Raw genomic sequence first — 17,698 nt, forward strand, 5'->3', positions numbered from 1 at the left:
TAGACCAGCAAATTGGCTTTTTAAGCCAGCAGAGTTTCATTCCTGCTTGAAAACTGGATAAGCCATGTACTGATGCAAATCAGGACTTCGTGGTTCTTCCTGTCCATGCAGCACTTGCATTCAGAAGACTGACAGCACTTGGACAATAGACAGAGCCCAGGAAAAAAACAACCAAAACAGGGCTCTGACTGTGTTAAAATGCAAAGAGTCAAGTAACTTTCCAGCCAGGTGCTGTGGCACCTGATCCTGAAAGGTTCCAAAGATCATGTATTTGCAGCTGTGACTGAAACATGCCATGGGAGGATTAGTTCATAACCCTTTTGTGACATCTGTTACAACATCTGTAAGGTGGAGTAAAAATGCTTTCCATCCCACTGGAAACCCCAGCATCCAGCCAAACCTAGGAAACAGAGCTACTGACAGCAAAATACTGCTTGAATTCTGTATGTGCTGTATGCCTGGTGCCATTAACTGAAATGCTCTTGGTTTTGATGTGTTCTTTATACTTTTCTAGGTAAATAAGTTGAAAGAAGAAAAGGCTGTTTTGACGACCGAAGTTAATAAGCAACAAAAACTGTTGGAGAAATGTAACAGAGGTGTGTAGTCTCAGCAGGTTCTCTAAGAGATCTGCATCTCCAAGAGTTTGCTTCATCCTTTGCAGAAGTGCAGAGCTTTTCTGCTGCAGTACAGAGTAGGTTACAGCACAGTGACTGTGGTTCAGATCTGACACCTGGCCTGATTGCTGCAGGCATTACACCAACTCCTGGACTGTTCCAGACTCTCTGTACTCCAGGAAAATGTGACAAAGTGAGCAGCAGGTGTTATGTGAGAACAGGGAAATCTTTTCCCGTGTGCCACAAGTGGGAAACCAGGGCAGGGGCACAGTCCTTCACAGACATGGGGTTTGAACCTTAATCTCCTGCTTTCCTAAATTATTACACCAGTCTTCCTTTTCATTGGGATACAGCTTCTCATTTTGAATGTCTGATGTCTTGGGAGTAACTTGTTTTATGTTCAGAGGATGATGAGAAAAAGGCAGGAGGGCTAGAATGTGAGAATTAAGATTTCCAAGTTATGGAAGAAAATAATGAAGTTTCTTTTACTGGAAAGAGAGGTAAAACCAGGGCAGGGAAAGACCAAAAAGAGATATAGCTTAAAAAAGGAAAGGTTTTGCTTAATGAGGGTGCATGCTTCTATATGAGTAATGGTTGATTCCAAAGAATTTAGAGGAGAGGGAAAAGTTTTTAGGTTTTAGATTACTCTGCCTTTTCCTTCTGCTGCTTACTAAGCCTTAAAAAATTAAAAATTGTTTGGTAAAAAGCATCATTGGGTGTTTTCCATTTTCCTGAAGTGGCTGAAATCTACTAGAGCATATCCTGTAAGCTTTCTCCAGGTGTCCATCTCTTACCCCTTCCATGTGTCTGCATTTCTTAACCTATGACAGGCAGTACTTGAAGGCTCTCAAAACACCAAACTTCAGAACAGCTGACTAAACAGATTAGCTTGAAGATTTTGATGGGATAATATGACAGATGAAAAATTTTCTGAAATTTTTTCTAAGCATTATGGAAAGAACAACCCCTAGTTTCACATTTGCCTGTTTTCCTGGAGGGAAGAGTTAAATTAAAGGAAGATTTTTTTTTTGTGTGTGCATAAAATGTGCTACCAAAGTATTCAATACCTCCTGTACCCTCTGTTTATGTGGCACTGTGTTGGAGCTGTGCACTCAGTGCATTTCAGTCAGAGTTTATGAATTGATTTTTAAATCTTTCTAAATATGTGGGTTGTTTGTTGGGTATTTTTTGTGTATGCGGTTGGTTTTTGTTTATTTGCTTTTTAAAGTTAGAATTGCTCTGAGAGTCAGGTATGCTGGGATGTGTATCCCACTGTCTAAATGACCACTTACTTTTAATTAAATTAAATTAACTAAATTACCACTTTGAAAACTGTTACGCTCATCTCCAAACCAGGTAAACAAATATGGATTTCTCAAGAATAACATAATCTTTGATAGATTCAGTAAAGCTCTTTTGAGGCAAAGAGAGGCAAAATCTGGTCTGTGGTACTTGATGCCTGTTACTGGAGATTTTGAGTCTGAAAAGGAGGACTATTTCTCTGTTCAGAAGATTAGTAATTGTGCATATATGTGGTGAGGTTTAGGACAAATACTGCAAAGAAGATTGTATATGAAAATGTAAAACTAGGTCATGCTGTCAGTCAGGGCTCCATGGTGCTAGGGAATAGCAGCTTATCTGTGAAAATCAAACAGTACTTCTTTTGATCTGTTCCACTTTTCCTTCTGATCTTGTTTAATTCATATAAACAGTGTCTGTGCTGGCAGTAGAGGAATATGAAGAGCTTCATGAAAACTTTGAGCTGGAAAAGAACCTGCGGAAGAAGGCAGAGTCATTTGCACAGGAGGTGAGTAGTCAAGGGAAAATCAAAGACATTGCAAGTGGGCAAAACCTTGCCAGCTTGGATGACTTGATTTCAATTCCCAGCTCTCATCCATTCTTCTTAGGTAACATCTGTATTTTATCCATCAAACGAGTTTACTGTTTCAACAAGCATTTATAAAGCACTTTGGAATTATTCATGCAGTCTTACCTATGTCCCTTTTCAAGGCAGGGTTTTAAATTTATCATGGGCTTAGTTTGCTACAACATCCCAGTGTGGAATATGTAGTGGTTGGAGCTGGGAGGGATTAGCTATCTTTCTAGTGATATAATTTAAAGGGCTGTTTTTTTTCTTGAAAAATACGTGGACTCCTAAAAATGACATTGCAAAACTACAGTATCAATTGAGGGACACATTTTGAAAGATTATGTTGAAAGTACTTTCTGTAATTGACTGATGAGTTGACAGGCAACTTAGGTACAATGCCAGAAAAATGCTGATTATTTTTAAACAGCTATTTCTTGGGTTTTGTCATTATTTAGTTTTTGCCACTTCCAGACTATGGGGCCCTGTTGGTGCAGACTGTCAGAGAAGCTGTTCACTTGAAGGTTTAAATTCCATAAAGGTCTCTTATCCAAAATGGGATTACTATAACAGTGAACTTTAGGCCTGTATTATTCTTCCCTTTCTGTACCTGCTTGTCTTCCTGTGGTATTGTGCTGCTCAGAAAGATTTTTTAGAACAGTTCTTAAAATACATGACCACATGACAACAAAGGCATTGCTGATTCACGTTTGGGGAACCAATATTTAAAATGGCTTTAAAAACCTGTTGTCATTGGCCTAGTTTCCCACTGATGGTGTCCCTTGAGTGACCTGAGGCATCAGAGAGGCTCTGGCCACAACTGCATCCACAGCAGCACAGCTTTCTGCTCGAGTGAGGCTGTGTCAGCCTCCTCTCACAGGGATCATGCTGCAAGGTCACAGCTGTGTTTGGAGAGCTAAGTTTTCTAGGATGTGCTTACAGGAGCTATGTTTGGATTATGGTAAGGATGTTCAGGGATTTTCTGCCTGCTGGCATTAGCCTGTTTTCTCTGTCTCTGTAAAATGTTTCTTTTAAACCTCAAAATTTCTGCAGGATTTTGCTTGGATTTTGCAAAAGCCACTGTAGTTGGTTGTGTTAAGCTGTGCAGTGTCAACAGAAGGAAGAGCTTTGAGTAAAGGACAACACTGCATGTGCAGTGCTTTGTTCTTGATTTGTATGGAGCACTTAGAGAAGTGGAAAAGGCTCCAAGTAATGTGGCTGTCACTGCAGCTGAAAAATAGCACATCTTAGTGTTTTGTATTTTTGTATGTCTCAAACAGCCAAATATGTATTTTAGCTCAGTGAAATTCAGAACTACATCCCATGGAGGTGCCTGTGTGGTGGTGGGCACGTTGTCTGTCCAAGGGGCTGAAGCACCTTAGGTTTGCCTTTATGGTGTGGTCAGTCCATGCACTCAGACTCAGCCCTTTCCCTCTCTCCATGGCATGGCTTCATCTTCTCTCTTTGCATTGTGGCTGCTTTTCAAAGGGGTGCCCTTGGCCTCCTGCCCTTGTGGCAGGTGAGGAGGATTCTGTTCCCAGAACAGGACCACTGGGGAGTGCAGGTGTGACGGGGAAGGGCAGGTGAGCTGTGTGCAGAAGCCAGCACAGATGGGGGAGAGCAGAGACATGGAGGGAGCAGGCACATATAGGAGTGAGGCAACACTTGAAAATCAGAGCTTTTGATTAAAATTATAAAAAAAAAAGCCCAATACAGCTTTAATTATAGTCATGCTGCTGGCACCACCATAATATATATTTAATTAATCAAAAGTGATCCAACTTCAAACATTAGAATTCATGCTCTTTAGAGGTTCTAAAGAAACTGAGTAAATATTGTCAGCCGTGGTGTGGAGAGGGGGAAGGAAAAGGAGAGAGGTTTTGAAGTGAGTCACAATCCATTGTGAAAGGTACTGGAATCTGCATAAAAGAACTAAATAAATAGAGTGTGTAAGGGGCGGAGGCATGGAAAAATCTGTACCTACCTGAATAAAACAGGGTTGTTAACACAGGAATCTTGGCAAGCTTAACCAGAATTCTAGTGTCAGGTTTTAAGAGACACTTGAAGATCTCTCAGCTGTTTGTGAAGCAGATTATAAGAAAACAAAGGAAGGCAGAGAGTATCTTGAAGGCCATTGCAATAATATAGAGGTAGCCCTGAAAAGCACTCTCCCACAAAGATGAGCAAAATACAGTACATGCAGCCAAAGCAGGCCAAAAGCAGAGGAACACGGTGTGAGAAGAAAATTGAAACTCTTAGACATGCCAAAATCTCATGAGTTTAACAAAATAATCTTGCATAAGTTGTTTATTAAACATACATCCTGCCCTGCAACAATATTTTATAAAGTGATGTTGGGGTTGAAGACCAGTTTGGCCACTCAGCCCCACACAGCTGCTTGCTCACCTTCCCCCAGCAGGATGGGGGAGCAAATTGGAAGTTAAAAATGAGATAACTCATGGGTTGTGATAAAGACAGTGTCCTAAGTAAAGCTAAAGCTGCTGCACCCAAAAGCAAAGCAAAACAAGAAATTCATGCACTGCTTCCTATGGGCAGACAGGTGCTCAGCCTTCTCCAGGAAAGCCAGGCTCCCTTAGGTACAACAGCCACAGGGGAAGGCAGACACCATCACTCTGAGTGTCCCCCTCTTCCTTCTTCTTCCCCCAGCTTCAGATGCAGAGCGTGGTGCCACGTGGCACCCGTCCCTGTGGGCATTTGGGCTCAGCTGTCCTGGCTGTGTCCCATCCCTGTGCCCCCCCAGCTCACTCACTGTGGGGTGAGGAGCAGAAAAGGCCTTGACTCCATGCAATAATGAAAATATCTTTCTGTTATCAAATCCAAAACACAGCCTCATGCCAGCTACTGTGACAAAAATTAACTCTTCCAGCCAAAACCAGCAGAAGTGAACAGTTTATTATTAGTGTATGCTGGTGGAGAGATAATCCCTGCACCTGAAGTGCTCTGGAAACCTCATGGAGAAGGAGCAGTGTGCTCTCAGAGATGACATTGAGCTGATTTTTCCCTGCCCTCTGTGTTTTGGACAAATAGAAATGAAGTGTGAAACTGCTGAGCAGTTTGTTGGGGTTCCTTTCACTTCTGAGGCTCACACAGGGTTTTTGCTCAAAATACACAACTGGAAAAAGAAAAGAAAGGTTTCCCAAGTGTTTATGGTAACCTGTAAAACAGTTTGCAGTTAAAAAGTTGAAAGGCTGCATTCAGAGGAAATATGATCCAGATGAATTAAAACAATTCAGTGAATCTCTAATGTGCATCATTCATTTTTTCATTGACTTTCCTTCCTCAATGCCTTCACCATCCTGCAGCTGTTTGTGCTTTTAAGTAACTACTGCACAACAAAATGTGTGTATTTAACTTGTTTTCCTAAAAATACCTGCATCCCATACCTGGGCCAGTGCACAGCTGACTTTACTTACTCTGGGACTGAATCTTCCCATATTGAAAGATCAAAGGTGGCTGTCAACTTGGGGAAAATCATTGTCACTCTTAGCAGGTGTCTGCACTACTCAGAAGGGTGAATGCAATGGGTTTGGTTATCTTGATGACATGAGCTCCCAAAGACCTCTTCCTGAGATGCATTTGTGACATTTTGGGTTAATTTGTGAGGACTTTTGCATTAACATATTGCATCTGTGAGTGGATACTGCAAAAACAGCACTGGAGAAGCAACTCTGTGCTTGCCAGTGCCACTCTCTGTGCTTTACCCAGATATAGTTCAACTGCAGCTGGTATCTGAGGATAATTAATTTACAGTCCAGCTGACTGAACTGGATTTAATAATTAAAGAGACATAAGTAGTTAGTACATGAATTCTCCTGAGCTTGGATGTTACCACTTTTGAAGCATGATGTAATGCTAATTTGTTTCATCAAGCTTTTTCCCAGGAAGAGGCTTGGGGAATGGTAACAGATGTATGCTCCAGGAAAATCTTTGGTCTCTTTTCCCCCATCTCTTTTTGTTCAGGCAATTAGTCTGTGGGGGGAAAAAAAGTGAAGATGTTTCCTCCTTTTTCATGTGGTGTATGATCTAGTTGTGAATCTGTTAGATGGTGTCTAAATGCTGTAAGGCTGTGAGCATTATTGAGTGTATCACTATGCTTCTACCATAACAAAAAGAAAACTGCAGGAAATTAAGAAATAAATAACAATTGAGATTATATTTCCTCTGTGTTTTGTGCAGTTATGCCTGATAAGTGAAGAATGAGTGCTGTAGTTTGAGAAACCCTTTTGTACAGAGAAGGCTGGGAAAATAAATAATGTTTATTATAAGTTTATAAATAATGCTCTGTTTTTAAGGAAGTCACATTGTTGATGGGAGTACGGTCTGCTCACACTCCAAAGTACATGCTCCAAGCACCTCTGTGCTGAGAAGCAAATGATGGACAGAAAATAGGCTTAACTCATCTACTCCAATTCTCCCATTCTGAATGAATTAGATCTCTTCTTTTAAGCCACAAAACTTACTATTGCTGCCGCTTGTAGCTCTTTAAACAGTCCCTTCAGAAGCTGTCTGGCAATTAGCCAGGTAACTAAAATCAACTGGATTTTATCTTTATTGGTCAGAAATATTATGAATCATCTATGAGTGACTCTTGGCTGTCTCATGGTCACACTGCTCACTTAATACAGCTAGATCAGACTTTGACTCCTGTAAAGGAGTTTTTTTGGTTTTTTTCCTGATTAGCCATTGAACTAAAAACCATACCTAGAGTTATATTTTAATCCTAATTTTAGTGCCACTTAGTGCCCTGTCAAGCCATAATTAGACATGATCACTCTGTCCTCCCCATCAGATAAAATCCTTCAAACAGCCTCTTCTTTGGGGAGATACAAATACCTAGAACCTACCTCTCTTGGGACTTAGCTGAGGTGTGAACACAAGCTGTGGGGCTTTGGGGTACACATAATGCAAAAGGCATCAGCTCCTGTAAACTGTGACAGATGTGGATGGGTTACCCCTCTGTGACTCACTGGGTTGTGGAGGGGATGGAGCAGTGCTGCTAAGGATTGAAGAAATGACCAGCTGCTCAGCTGAGTGATCTTCTCTTCTGTTTGACTCTCCCAAGTTTGACTCTGCCTTACTACTTACCTTTTTTTACTCTATTTATAATGGACATCATGCCACTAATTTTTATTTTAGTTTATGCAACCATTGATTACCTTATTAGAACAACACCTGCTGTATTAGGACATTTTTCTCCCTTAAACTGTAACTAAGACAAAAAGATTATTGCTCAAATACCCAAAGGATGCATAGATGGAAGTGCAGCCTCACATGGATATTAAAGAATTCCCTTTGTCATTGTTTTGCCCCTGGGAGAAGGGTTGGCTGGAAAGTATCCAGTTTTATCCTGAACCTTGCTTGAACAAGGCTTGGTGTTCCCAGGGATTTGACACTAACAGAGTTGCCTTCTAACATTTTTAATGAGGAAGAATTCCTTTTTCAGCCCTGCTGTAAAAACAAAAACCAGCTGCAGTGAACGCTCTGTCGGGTAAGGGGCTGAGCATGAGCTGTGGCCTCACTGAAGCTGAGGGAAAACCTTCCATTATTTTCACCCCCTTCTTTCCACCTCCCCAGCTCTTGTGAAAACTCTGCTGATAGAAAGTGGCCAGCTCCCAGATGTCCTGTACTTTGCAGCTTCTCTTTGTAAACTCAGGGAGAGGAAGATGCATAGCTGGTTTGCACAACAATGGGTGATTTTAAAAATGAGACTGATAGGTGTAACCAAATTGTTTTTCTTTGTGGTCTGCCTTCAGCTGCAGATGTGGTTTTCAGCAGATTCCTGCACCATTGACTTGTGTTTCCAGCATTGATTGGGATGCTCTGCAGATAATTGTCTAGCAGGTGGCAAAGTCGGAACTAATCCATCAATTGGTTAAATTCCACCTAGTCCAAATAATCTTGTTAGTAGTTGTTTTGCCCTTTCAGCAGTCACTTTAATTAATATTCAGGGTTGTGCAGACAGCAGGTTTCTACCCTGCTAAAGCAAGAATTGATTTTTTTAAATTTTAAGTTAAAATTAATTTGCAAGGGTCTTTTTTGTCCTATGTCAAACAGTGCAGCCTCCCAAAAACTTGGAATCGGTACCACTAGTTTGCTTGACACAACTGTCCTGTCTGGTTTTGTCCCTTCCACTTAGAATATGCTGGCACTCGTTGTTGAAATTATGTAAGTAACTTCTGAGATGGATGGGACTCCCCGTGAGAATTTGGTTCCCATGTGTCTGATTGCAGCATTACCTTATAATCAAAATTATTCTTCTGTGATGTTGAAGATGCTTTCATATTTGTGAGCAGGAAAATATTTGCAATATCACTAAAGCAGTTTATAAAGCTAATTGAAAATGCAGGACTTGATGTGAAAGCTTCTGAATGAAAAAGTTTTCATCCAGGTCTTCAAAAGGATTTTTATCATTCTGTTGCAGAAGAACATGAAACAAAGTGAATATGAATTTTCTACACTTGGTGAAGTATCTGCTCACGTTGAAGAAATCAAGTTGCTCTACTTGATTTCTTCTTGTTTTGGCAGCTTTCTGCTCCCTCAGGCTGGAACAACTCTGGTTGGATTTAGTGGCAGAAACTTGGTGAATAAAAATCTGGAATTGATCGCCTTGAAGTATTTTTCATATTAAAAAAAAAATTAAAAATCCAGGTTTGCTTTGCTTTGAAAGTGTGTAAACTGATGTTTGCTGAAGTTGGCTTCTGGAGAGAGGTTGTTTTCTGTCAGGGGTAGATAACTTCTGTGAGTGACTTGACAGGAACACAGAAAACTCAGAGACAGTATTGAGTTGTTTTGCAGTGATTTAGAGGCCTTTCTCAAGTATAAGGTTCAAAGATGCTGTTTCTTTTAAGAATACTCCTAAGTGTTAAATCAGTTGCAGTACAAAGGCAAACCTTTATGGATTGTTGTGGGTAGCTTTGATTCTGAAATTCTCTTGCCCTTGAATTGTTTTTGCCCCAGCCCTACTAGTAAAGGATAACATAAGCGTGAATTGGTTTGACTGGTGGGGACAGAGAGCTGATGTCCAGTGCACATTTGACTTTGCACTGTCAGCAGTTTGGTCCTGTTTGCTGTATAACAAATTGCAGCACCAGCGCCCACGTTCATCATTTCCTCTCCATCAAATGCTTCCCGTGCTTTGCTGCCTGCCCCCCTGGCACAGCTTTGCCCAGTGGAGTGTTCACTGCAGGTTTTTGGTGTTAGGGCTGCATCAGTTGACTCCTCCTGGCATGCAGGGTCACACAGGCTGCCAGGGCAGGGAAAAGTTCAGTGATTTTCTCAGTCTGTCTGCACAGAGCTGCTTGCTGGGAAGGCTCAGCTGAAGTGTCTGTGCAAAGAATGCTTGCCACAAGCATCAGCTCATACTTAATATCTAATTGTATTAAATAAATAAATCACAGAGCACTGCAGTGGCACCAGAGGGGAAGAAACCATGTGTTGTTTCTGTAATTCTGGTTTGTGAATAAACAGAATGGGAATCTGAAAAGATGTCACAGCACTTTTATATTTCTAATACTTCATTCTTAAAATATGTCCTTGCTTTTGCTGAGCTCTACAACAGTGTTTTTGCAGTCTGAGGGAGTACCTGCATTCTCAGGCTATTCTCTGTGCTGCTGCCAGAAGTGGCTCTGCTGACCTGTGCACACTCACCTGAAACCTCAGCATGACCCAGTCCCCGTTTCTGCTCCAAGAACAGGCACAGCTGAGCTTGTCGAGTGGAAGCCCTCGTTGCCTGGGGGCAAACATCCACCTGAAAGAGATGTCAAGGTGCAGAACAAATTCACTAGGAATTTTTTGTTGTTGGGAAGCAATCTTTTTTTTTTCCTAGTTCCTGAACAGTCTGGTAGGAACAGATCTGTCAGGGTAACTGCATATGCTGACAGCTTCTGCACCTCTTAAGTGAAGCCTAGAGATGTGTGGGATTTTTTTATCAATGTCAGGTCTCCAGACCTTTTGATTTTTGCCTGCCCCCCACAATGTATTCATTTGCAAGATCAAAAATATAACTTGGGAAGGGGAAGGAACACAAGGATCAGAACTAAAAGGCTGAAATGGTCCTAAAAAGCCTTTTCCCAGGGCAAGTGCCTACACTGATTACACAGCCATGGACTGAAATTCGTTTCCTGAAGAAATGATTTTCCATCATTCACATACCCAGCTCACCCTCAAGTCAGTGGCTTTATGCCAAGGCTTGCAGATGTGTTTGAGGAGATAGCTTGTGAATTCATAGACATTTTATCTTCCACCTAGAGTTCTTTTAGTCCTTCCAGAGCTCCCAGCATGGGGCTCAGATTGTTCCCATTTCCAGGAAACAGAATTGAGAGATGTGTTTAAATTCTGAATGCTGCCAACATGTGGGTAATTGAGGTGTAGCAGTGGGTGGTTCTGAGCAAACACCTGGTTCCTTTCAGTGTGAGCTTAGCCCTTGTGAATTTTGCTCTCAAACTTCCTCTCCCCTTCCTTTTCAGCTTCTTACTCGTTATTTCTTCCACATTAACACAATGTTAGTATCTCATTTTCTTTCCAGTTGCCATTTTAGCATCAGACTGTGCTTGCCTGACTGTTGTTTTTCTTGGGTGTGGGCTTGTTTTGGCAGATGTTTATTGAACAAAACAAGATGAAAAGGCAGAGTCAGTTGCTTCTGCAAAATTTTGCTCCTGATCAACAGCTTTTGAAGGCTTTGGATGACAATGCTAAGCTAACCCACACATTAGAAGAAGAGAGGCTTCAACACCAGCAAAAGGTAAAGCAGAACTTCTTTTCATCTCTTCTGGAAGTCTTTGAAAACCTCCTGAATTTAAGGAGTGCTGTGTCTTAATTACATTCAGAATTACTTGAAATCACATCCCCTGTAAGAGCTTCGAGTTTAAAAACTTAAATTTCAGAGAAAGTTGTGATTCCCTTCTGAGTCACTGATCAGATATGAGTACAGAACTCAGAGGCTCCTGAGCCTGAAGAGGCTCTGGTTTAGGCATGTATTTTATTCTGGGTGCCAGTGAAGTGCAGTTACAAGCAGTGAGTCAGGCTCCATTAAGTGAAGAGATGGCAAGAGCATATTTTGGACATTGAGTAATACAAAGGGTGCCTTGGGGGTATAAGGAAAGAACAGGAGGTGAGAGGTGGGCAGTGGTTTGGTTCCTGCTGAAAAAATGGATGGGGGAAAGCCAGACAGACACACTGGAGCAGGGACGTGTAAGATGAATCTGCAAAGTGCTGTGAGAAGATATAAACTGATAGGATATAAACAAATTTATTCTCTGAAACTAGACTAGATCAATCTCTTAACTGGGAGAAATCACCATTGCTTCCCAGGAAAGCCTGAAAATGAGCTTTGCTTTAGCCCTGAGGCCTTTTCCTAAAACTCTGTTAGTAGAGTAGTACTAGGGATAGGTAAAGATGTTCTTTCATTAATGCAGCAATACTAAGACTGCATTCTCAAATGCTCTGAATGAATATTTTGGAAGAATCATTTCCAGTTTATAGAAAACCTCTGCATCTTCGGCTACTTTGAAGTCTAGAACAAAATGTACATATTTGGGGAGCTGTGAAGTTACTGCTGCTCTGCATCTGAATGCTGCCTCTGATTCAGATATTCCATAATTCCCCCACTGGCATCTGCATGAGTTGAGACAAGGGAGTTTAAATAATGAGCCTGTCAGTGGAAGCAGTAAAAGAACAAAAATGTCAACGTTCTCGTGCTTCAAATGAGGAAATGTTCTGAAATTAATTATGTGATAAAAACTCTATAAAAAGAAAAGGGAACAATGTAAAGCTTAAGTACTTTGGAGCTAAATACATATTTTAAAGAAGAGTTAAAGTAAGTTGGGATCATAACAGAAAATTCTGACATCTCTCAGAAAAATCTTTCCAGCTTTCATTCAAAATTCTTCTGGGACTTTTGCTTCACTCCTGTACTATAACATGATGTTTTCAGGCATAACTGTGCCTAGTGGGTTATTTGTCAACAGGAGGGACAGAAAATGTCTTTTATTGGGATGAATGCTCTTGTTTGCCAACTGCAGATTAAAGAATTAGAAGAGCAACTAGAGAATCAGTCACTGCACAAGGAGATTGGTCGCCTTAAACAGCAACTAGAACTTCTGGAAGAAGATAAAAAAGAACTGGAGCAGAAGTGTCAGCATGCAGAAGAAAAAGCTAGAGACCTAAAGCACTCAGGTAAAACTGTGTAATAACTTTGATTTTAGGCGTAAGGTGTGTGTGTGCTTGGTGCACATCTGCCTTTGAGACCCTAGAAGCTTTTGTGTAGCTGTGGCCCAGAGCTTTGCTTCATTAGACAAAGTACAGCAGCTGCCTTCATCTGCAGAACAACTGTGTCCAAAATGTGTGTGAAGGAATAACCCTGTAAAACTTCTGTAAAGGAACAAAAATCCTGTGGTTTGGTTGCCCTGAGTCTTACAGATGGATAAATATATGGGAATAGGTGTCTGTGTGAAAGACACAAAAGATTATACCTGGACTTTAAAGTCATTCAATTGATTTTTAATTTTTTTTTACCTTTTAAAATTTAAAAGCAAGTTTAAAATACTGCAATTTTAATTTGAATCCATCATTGCAAGAACAAAGAACCATATCCACTTTGGAAATCATGTTCTTACTTCTCCCATAACCTACTGCACACAAAACAGTTGCTAAGGATTTTTATAACTAAAAGAAATTTAGGATTTTTTTTTCTCTGTTTCTGCCCATCCCCAGTTAATTATATTTGACAGCATTTCAAGCACAGAAAAGTAATTTCTGCATTTTAGGTCTGACATGAAAACAGGAGAGAAAAAAATCCATTTTACCACGACCCAATTTCACCCATTTTTATGGAGAAAGCCCACACCACCAGCAAGACAGAGACAGGTCTGGAGGTTGAAATTGTCCATTTCTTTGATCTCCTGTTAGTTCATTCTCAAATACAACCTCTGATACACTGTTGCAGAAATGGGATCAAGTTTTCCTTGCTCTGTCATTTTATATGAAGAGTCCTGTGTGAGGGAGAGTTTCAGTGGTAACTCAGGTCGGAGGCAGCTGTTCAAATGGGAATCCTGTGCGTTGTTCTTGGTAGAAAATGTCAAAAAATTGACGTTGGGCAGTTGTGTGGTTTACTCTTGTTTGTTCTTTGGTCAATTAGTAGAGTTTTTTTCTCAAAGCTGGTTTGCAGAGGGGATGAGAGAGCTGACTGTGGTTTGTTTCTTCACCCCCGTGCAGTTGATGAGCTCCAGAAGCGAATCCAGCAGTCTGAAAATCCTGCCCCGCCTCCGCCGCCTCCTCCTCCGCCTCCTCTCCCTCCTCCTCCTCCTCCCAACCCCATCCGGTGAGTGCTCCCAGTGAGGGCAGGGCAGAGACCGCTCCTTCATCGCTGGCATCCAGGCAGGAACGGTGTGTTCAAAGCAAAGAAGGCTTTCTCCACCTGCAGTGTGGCCGCGTTTCTCCTCCCCGAGAAAAGCAAGGCACAACTTCCCAAGGAGATTTGTGGGAATCGCAGCAGGGAAACTCAGAGAAAGGAAAAAAAAATCTTGTCTCATTGGCTGTGCCTGTGTTTGTGCAGAAGTGGAATGCAATATGGAGATTGTTTACCCTGAGTGAGAGGGTTTTGTGTCCAGGCTGTTGGTCAGCAGTCAGTCACAAGATTCTGTGCAGTTCAGCTGAGTGGAGTTGAGTGCTTGAGCAGATTCAGTGTAATATAATATAAAATAATATAGTATAAGGAAGTAATTAATTAGCCTCCTGATACCAGTGGAGTCAGATGCATCATTTTCTCCCTTTGTCATCAGGGTTGCACTGTATTTACTGTACTTACTATTTACTGTATTACTGCAGGACATGCTCAGTGCCCCACCTGCCCCCAGACTTAACAGCCAGGCCAATTCTGAGCAGTGCCTGCCTTGCCAAGCCTAACAGACTGTCTAGACTGTGATTTTGGAGGAGGAGGGATACCTGTCTCCTCTAAATTTAGGAGATTTTTTTTTCCTATTCACCTGATAGCTGTAATTATAGACTTGTGAAATGCTTTCTATTGCCAAGAAAACTCCTTTGAACCAAAGGATATGTTGGATTATTGTGTGTCCCTTCATGTCAGATACTGATGATGAAAATGCAGACTCTATTGAGTTCTCACAATTACTTTCATAAGTTAAAAAGGAGGAAAAAATAACAAATGAAAATCACCACCCAGTCATCAAGCATTTTTGGGCAAAAATATCAAAATTTGGCTTGATTTCTACAAAGGACTGTAAAAGAGGATGACCAGTCTCTGCTGATGTATCAGGCATTAGACCCAAATTAATTGACAAAACATTAAAAGGCACTTAGTTAATTTTAAAAACTGCTAATCTTCACATTGTCTGCTTGGTTTTAAAAATAAATGGACTTGGATGACAATTTGCAACCTTCTGTAATAGAAATGACATCCAGGAGTCTTGTTAACTACTGTGTTAAACTTATGAATAGATCTGATTACTGGGGACAATTCATCCCTTTGTGCATCTTGCATTGTTTTTAGAAACTAAACATATTCAGGCAGATTGTGTTTGGCCTTTTGCTTCTTTTATGTCCATTAACTCATTTGGCTTGCCTGCTCCTTTCTCACTGATGGATAGCATGAATTAACTGTGTAGGAGTGTTGTGGGATTTTTCTGTTCAAATTTGTGCCCTTTACTGTTTGGAGTAGGTGAAACTATTAATTTTAAGCCCTGTCATAGCAAAGTCAGACTATTCCCTCATGCACTGTGATGTGTATGTGAATAGAAGTTGTTTTAGGACATAGGCACTGGCTGCTGCATTTTTCTGGGACAGAGTTTTGACCTTTTAGGCAGGGATGTCACTGCTGGGTAAGGAATGATGTTCAGTAGGGAGTGACTGGCCTCACTGACACATCAGATGTGCACAGGAGCTTGTATTGTTCTTGAAGATGAATCATTTGCTGGTGTGGACTTATACATTGTGAATATAGTGAGGGGATAATTATTTGACACTGTAAGAGATTACAAACTTGGAAATGGTGAGGAGATACTGATCACCATATTTAAGTGTCCTCTGGAGAACAATACTTCAACATCTACAGCTCTTCTTTCTGTTTATTATGCCAGAGCAGCTTCTGTTTGTCATGTGTCACAATGAGACCCTGGCTTTTAATATTCAAATCTGGAGTGTTTTGATTTGTGCCTAATGCCTGTTAAAAAGAAATAAATTTCTCTGGTGCATTTTGATGGGAGGCATTGTGGGGGGTAATTCAGTGCATCTGCATTCAAGAATCATTAAATGAGTCTTTTGTGAGTGGCTGTATAATCAGGTGTAAGCAGGCTGCTGGTGTGTCATGTTCAGGCTCATTCTGACAGTGGGGGGACCCAGGACAGAATGACAGTGGGGGCCCAGGACACAATGACAATGTGCAGTTTCATTTCCCCCCAAGGTCTCTCATGTCAATGATTCGCAAGAGATCTCACTCCAACACCAACGTGAGCAAGAAGGAGAAACCTCCTCAGCAGGAGTCAGGTATGGCTCATCCCTTCTCAGGCTGTGTGGGTTATCCTCTGGGGCTGCAGGAAAGGAGCTGGGCATAAAGATGGTGGTTCAGATGCTTCTGATTGTCAGCATTAACTACAAATCTCCACATCCAGCACAATCCCAGAAATGGGATTGCAGCCCAGGAATATGTGCACCAAGATGGGAAGTGGTATTTTTGGTACTTTAGCTTTGGTATTCCTAGGAGAGGTGGCTGAGGACTCTGGGCTTGTCTGGTTCAGAGAAAAGGAGGCTGAGGAGTGACTTTATTGCTCTCTACAGCTCCTGAGGAAGGGACAGGTAGAGAGAGAGATGCTGAGCTCTTCTCCCTGGGATCCAGTGACAGAACACATGGGAGTGTTTAGAACTGCATCAAGGAATGCTTAGACTGGACATAAGGAAGAATTTATTTATGGTGAGAATGGTCAGACACTAGAAAAGGCTTCCCAGAGAGGTGGCTGGTGCCCCAAGCTTGTAAGGTTTTGAGGCTGTAACTTTTGTTCAGCCCTGAAGTGGTCAGGCTGTTAGACCAGATGGTCACAGCTGAAACATTTTCTTGTATTGTACTCCAAATTTCCTCGAGATCCCAAGTAATTTGTGTGGCCCTCATAGCCATCTCTGCTTCCACAACTGAGCTGGTCATCAGCATCCAATTTACTTCTTCCAAAAGGATTTGAGTATGAACAGTCTTTGAGGCTGAGGTCAAAAACCTCAAGGGAACACCTGACATTTGCTGTAACTGGAGAAAAGTTGTAATCCTGCTTGAGCTGCAGCATGTGCAGGGCATTGTGCTTTTACAGGTTACCTGCAAGAGGCAGAAGACCAAACCTACAAGCATTAAACAGAGAGCAGGTTATATTCAGCATAATACAGGGAAATTTCTGAATTTCCACATGGCAATTTCTTCTGTCCAGAGCCTCTCCACAGAGCTTGTTTGTTAAATACTTAAGTTTTTGTCCCTCAATTCATATCTTGTGAAATTACCACTCAGAGTTGACTGTAATTCTAATCCTTTAATAACACTGAAAACCTAAAACAAAACAGTCTTGCACTAAGGTGGCTCTGCATGCAAAGTAACAGCTGAAATTGCATTTTATTGTTGTTAATGGAAGCTGGAAACTTAGCAGGTTGAGAACAGGAGTTAAGTACAGATTTGCAAATGACTGTGAGTGCCTGAGGAGTCAGGGCTAGTTAGACAGGCATTGCCAGTTAAATAACCAAGGGTTTTCTTGCTGTTTCTCTCTTCCTTCTGAAGCAGCAGGAGTTTGTTTTTAGTGAATTGCTTAACTCATTTGCTGCCACTTAAACAAAGAAGGGAACCTGGCTGAAATTATAGGATATAACTGTTAAAAAGACCCCTGCTGTTAGCAGACTAATGGTATGTAAGTCAGGCTGGATTGTTGCATGGAACCAACAGGAAGGAAGTGGGGGAAGGAGAGTTTTACTCCTCCCATTCTCAGGTGAGGAACTGAGGAGTGTAGTGACTTGGGCAGGTCCCTGGGGGAATTTCTGGGAACTGGTTACCAGTCTGAGAGAAACAAGGTTGTTGGTCTGGATAGAATAGTTAGAGAGATGACCTTGTCTGAGATCTCTGATGAAGGGTCAGTCTTATCTTTCAGTAGAAGTCCAATTATGGTGCCTTGATTTGTCAGAGTTCCTTGAAGCATCCTAGATGTTTTGATTACAACTT

The 17,698-nt window shown here is 41.4% G+C and overlaps 1 protein-coding gene across 2 annotated transcripts in view; it reads left to right on the forward strand.

Moving 5' to 3' along the window:
- The window catches only part of SHTN1 (shootin 1), a 55,427-nt gene that overhangs the window by 22,923 nt on the left and 14,806 nt on the right, over positions 1-17,698 (forward strand). For both annotated transcript variants that reach the window (XM_059477128.1, XM_059477129.1), the window contains exons 7-12: positions 515-596; positions 2,327-2,421; positions 11,096-11,242; positions 12,522-12,675; positions 13,714-13,819; positions 15,917-15,999. In XM_059477128.1, the coding sequence (XP_059333111.1) occupies positions 515-596; positions 2,327-2,421; positions 11,096-11,242; positions 12,522-12,675; positions 13,714-13,819; positions 15,917-15,999 (667 nt within the window). The remainder of the gene's footprint in view (positions 1-514; positions 597-2,326; positions 2,422-11,095; positions 11,243-12,521; positions 12,676-13,713; positions 13,820-15,916; positions 16,000-17,698) is intronic.

Source organism: Ammospiza nelsoni, chromosome 8 (genome assembly GCF_027579445.1).
Source record: "Ammospiza nelsoni isolate bAmmNel1 chromosome 8, bAmmNel1.pri, whole genome shotgun sequence".
Taxonomy (NCBI): domain Eukaryota; kingdom Metazoa; phylum Chordata; class Aves; order Passeriformes; family Passerellidae; genus Ammospiza; species Ammospiza nelsoni.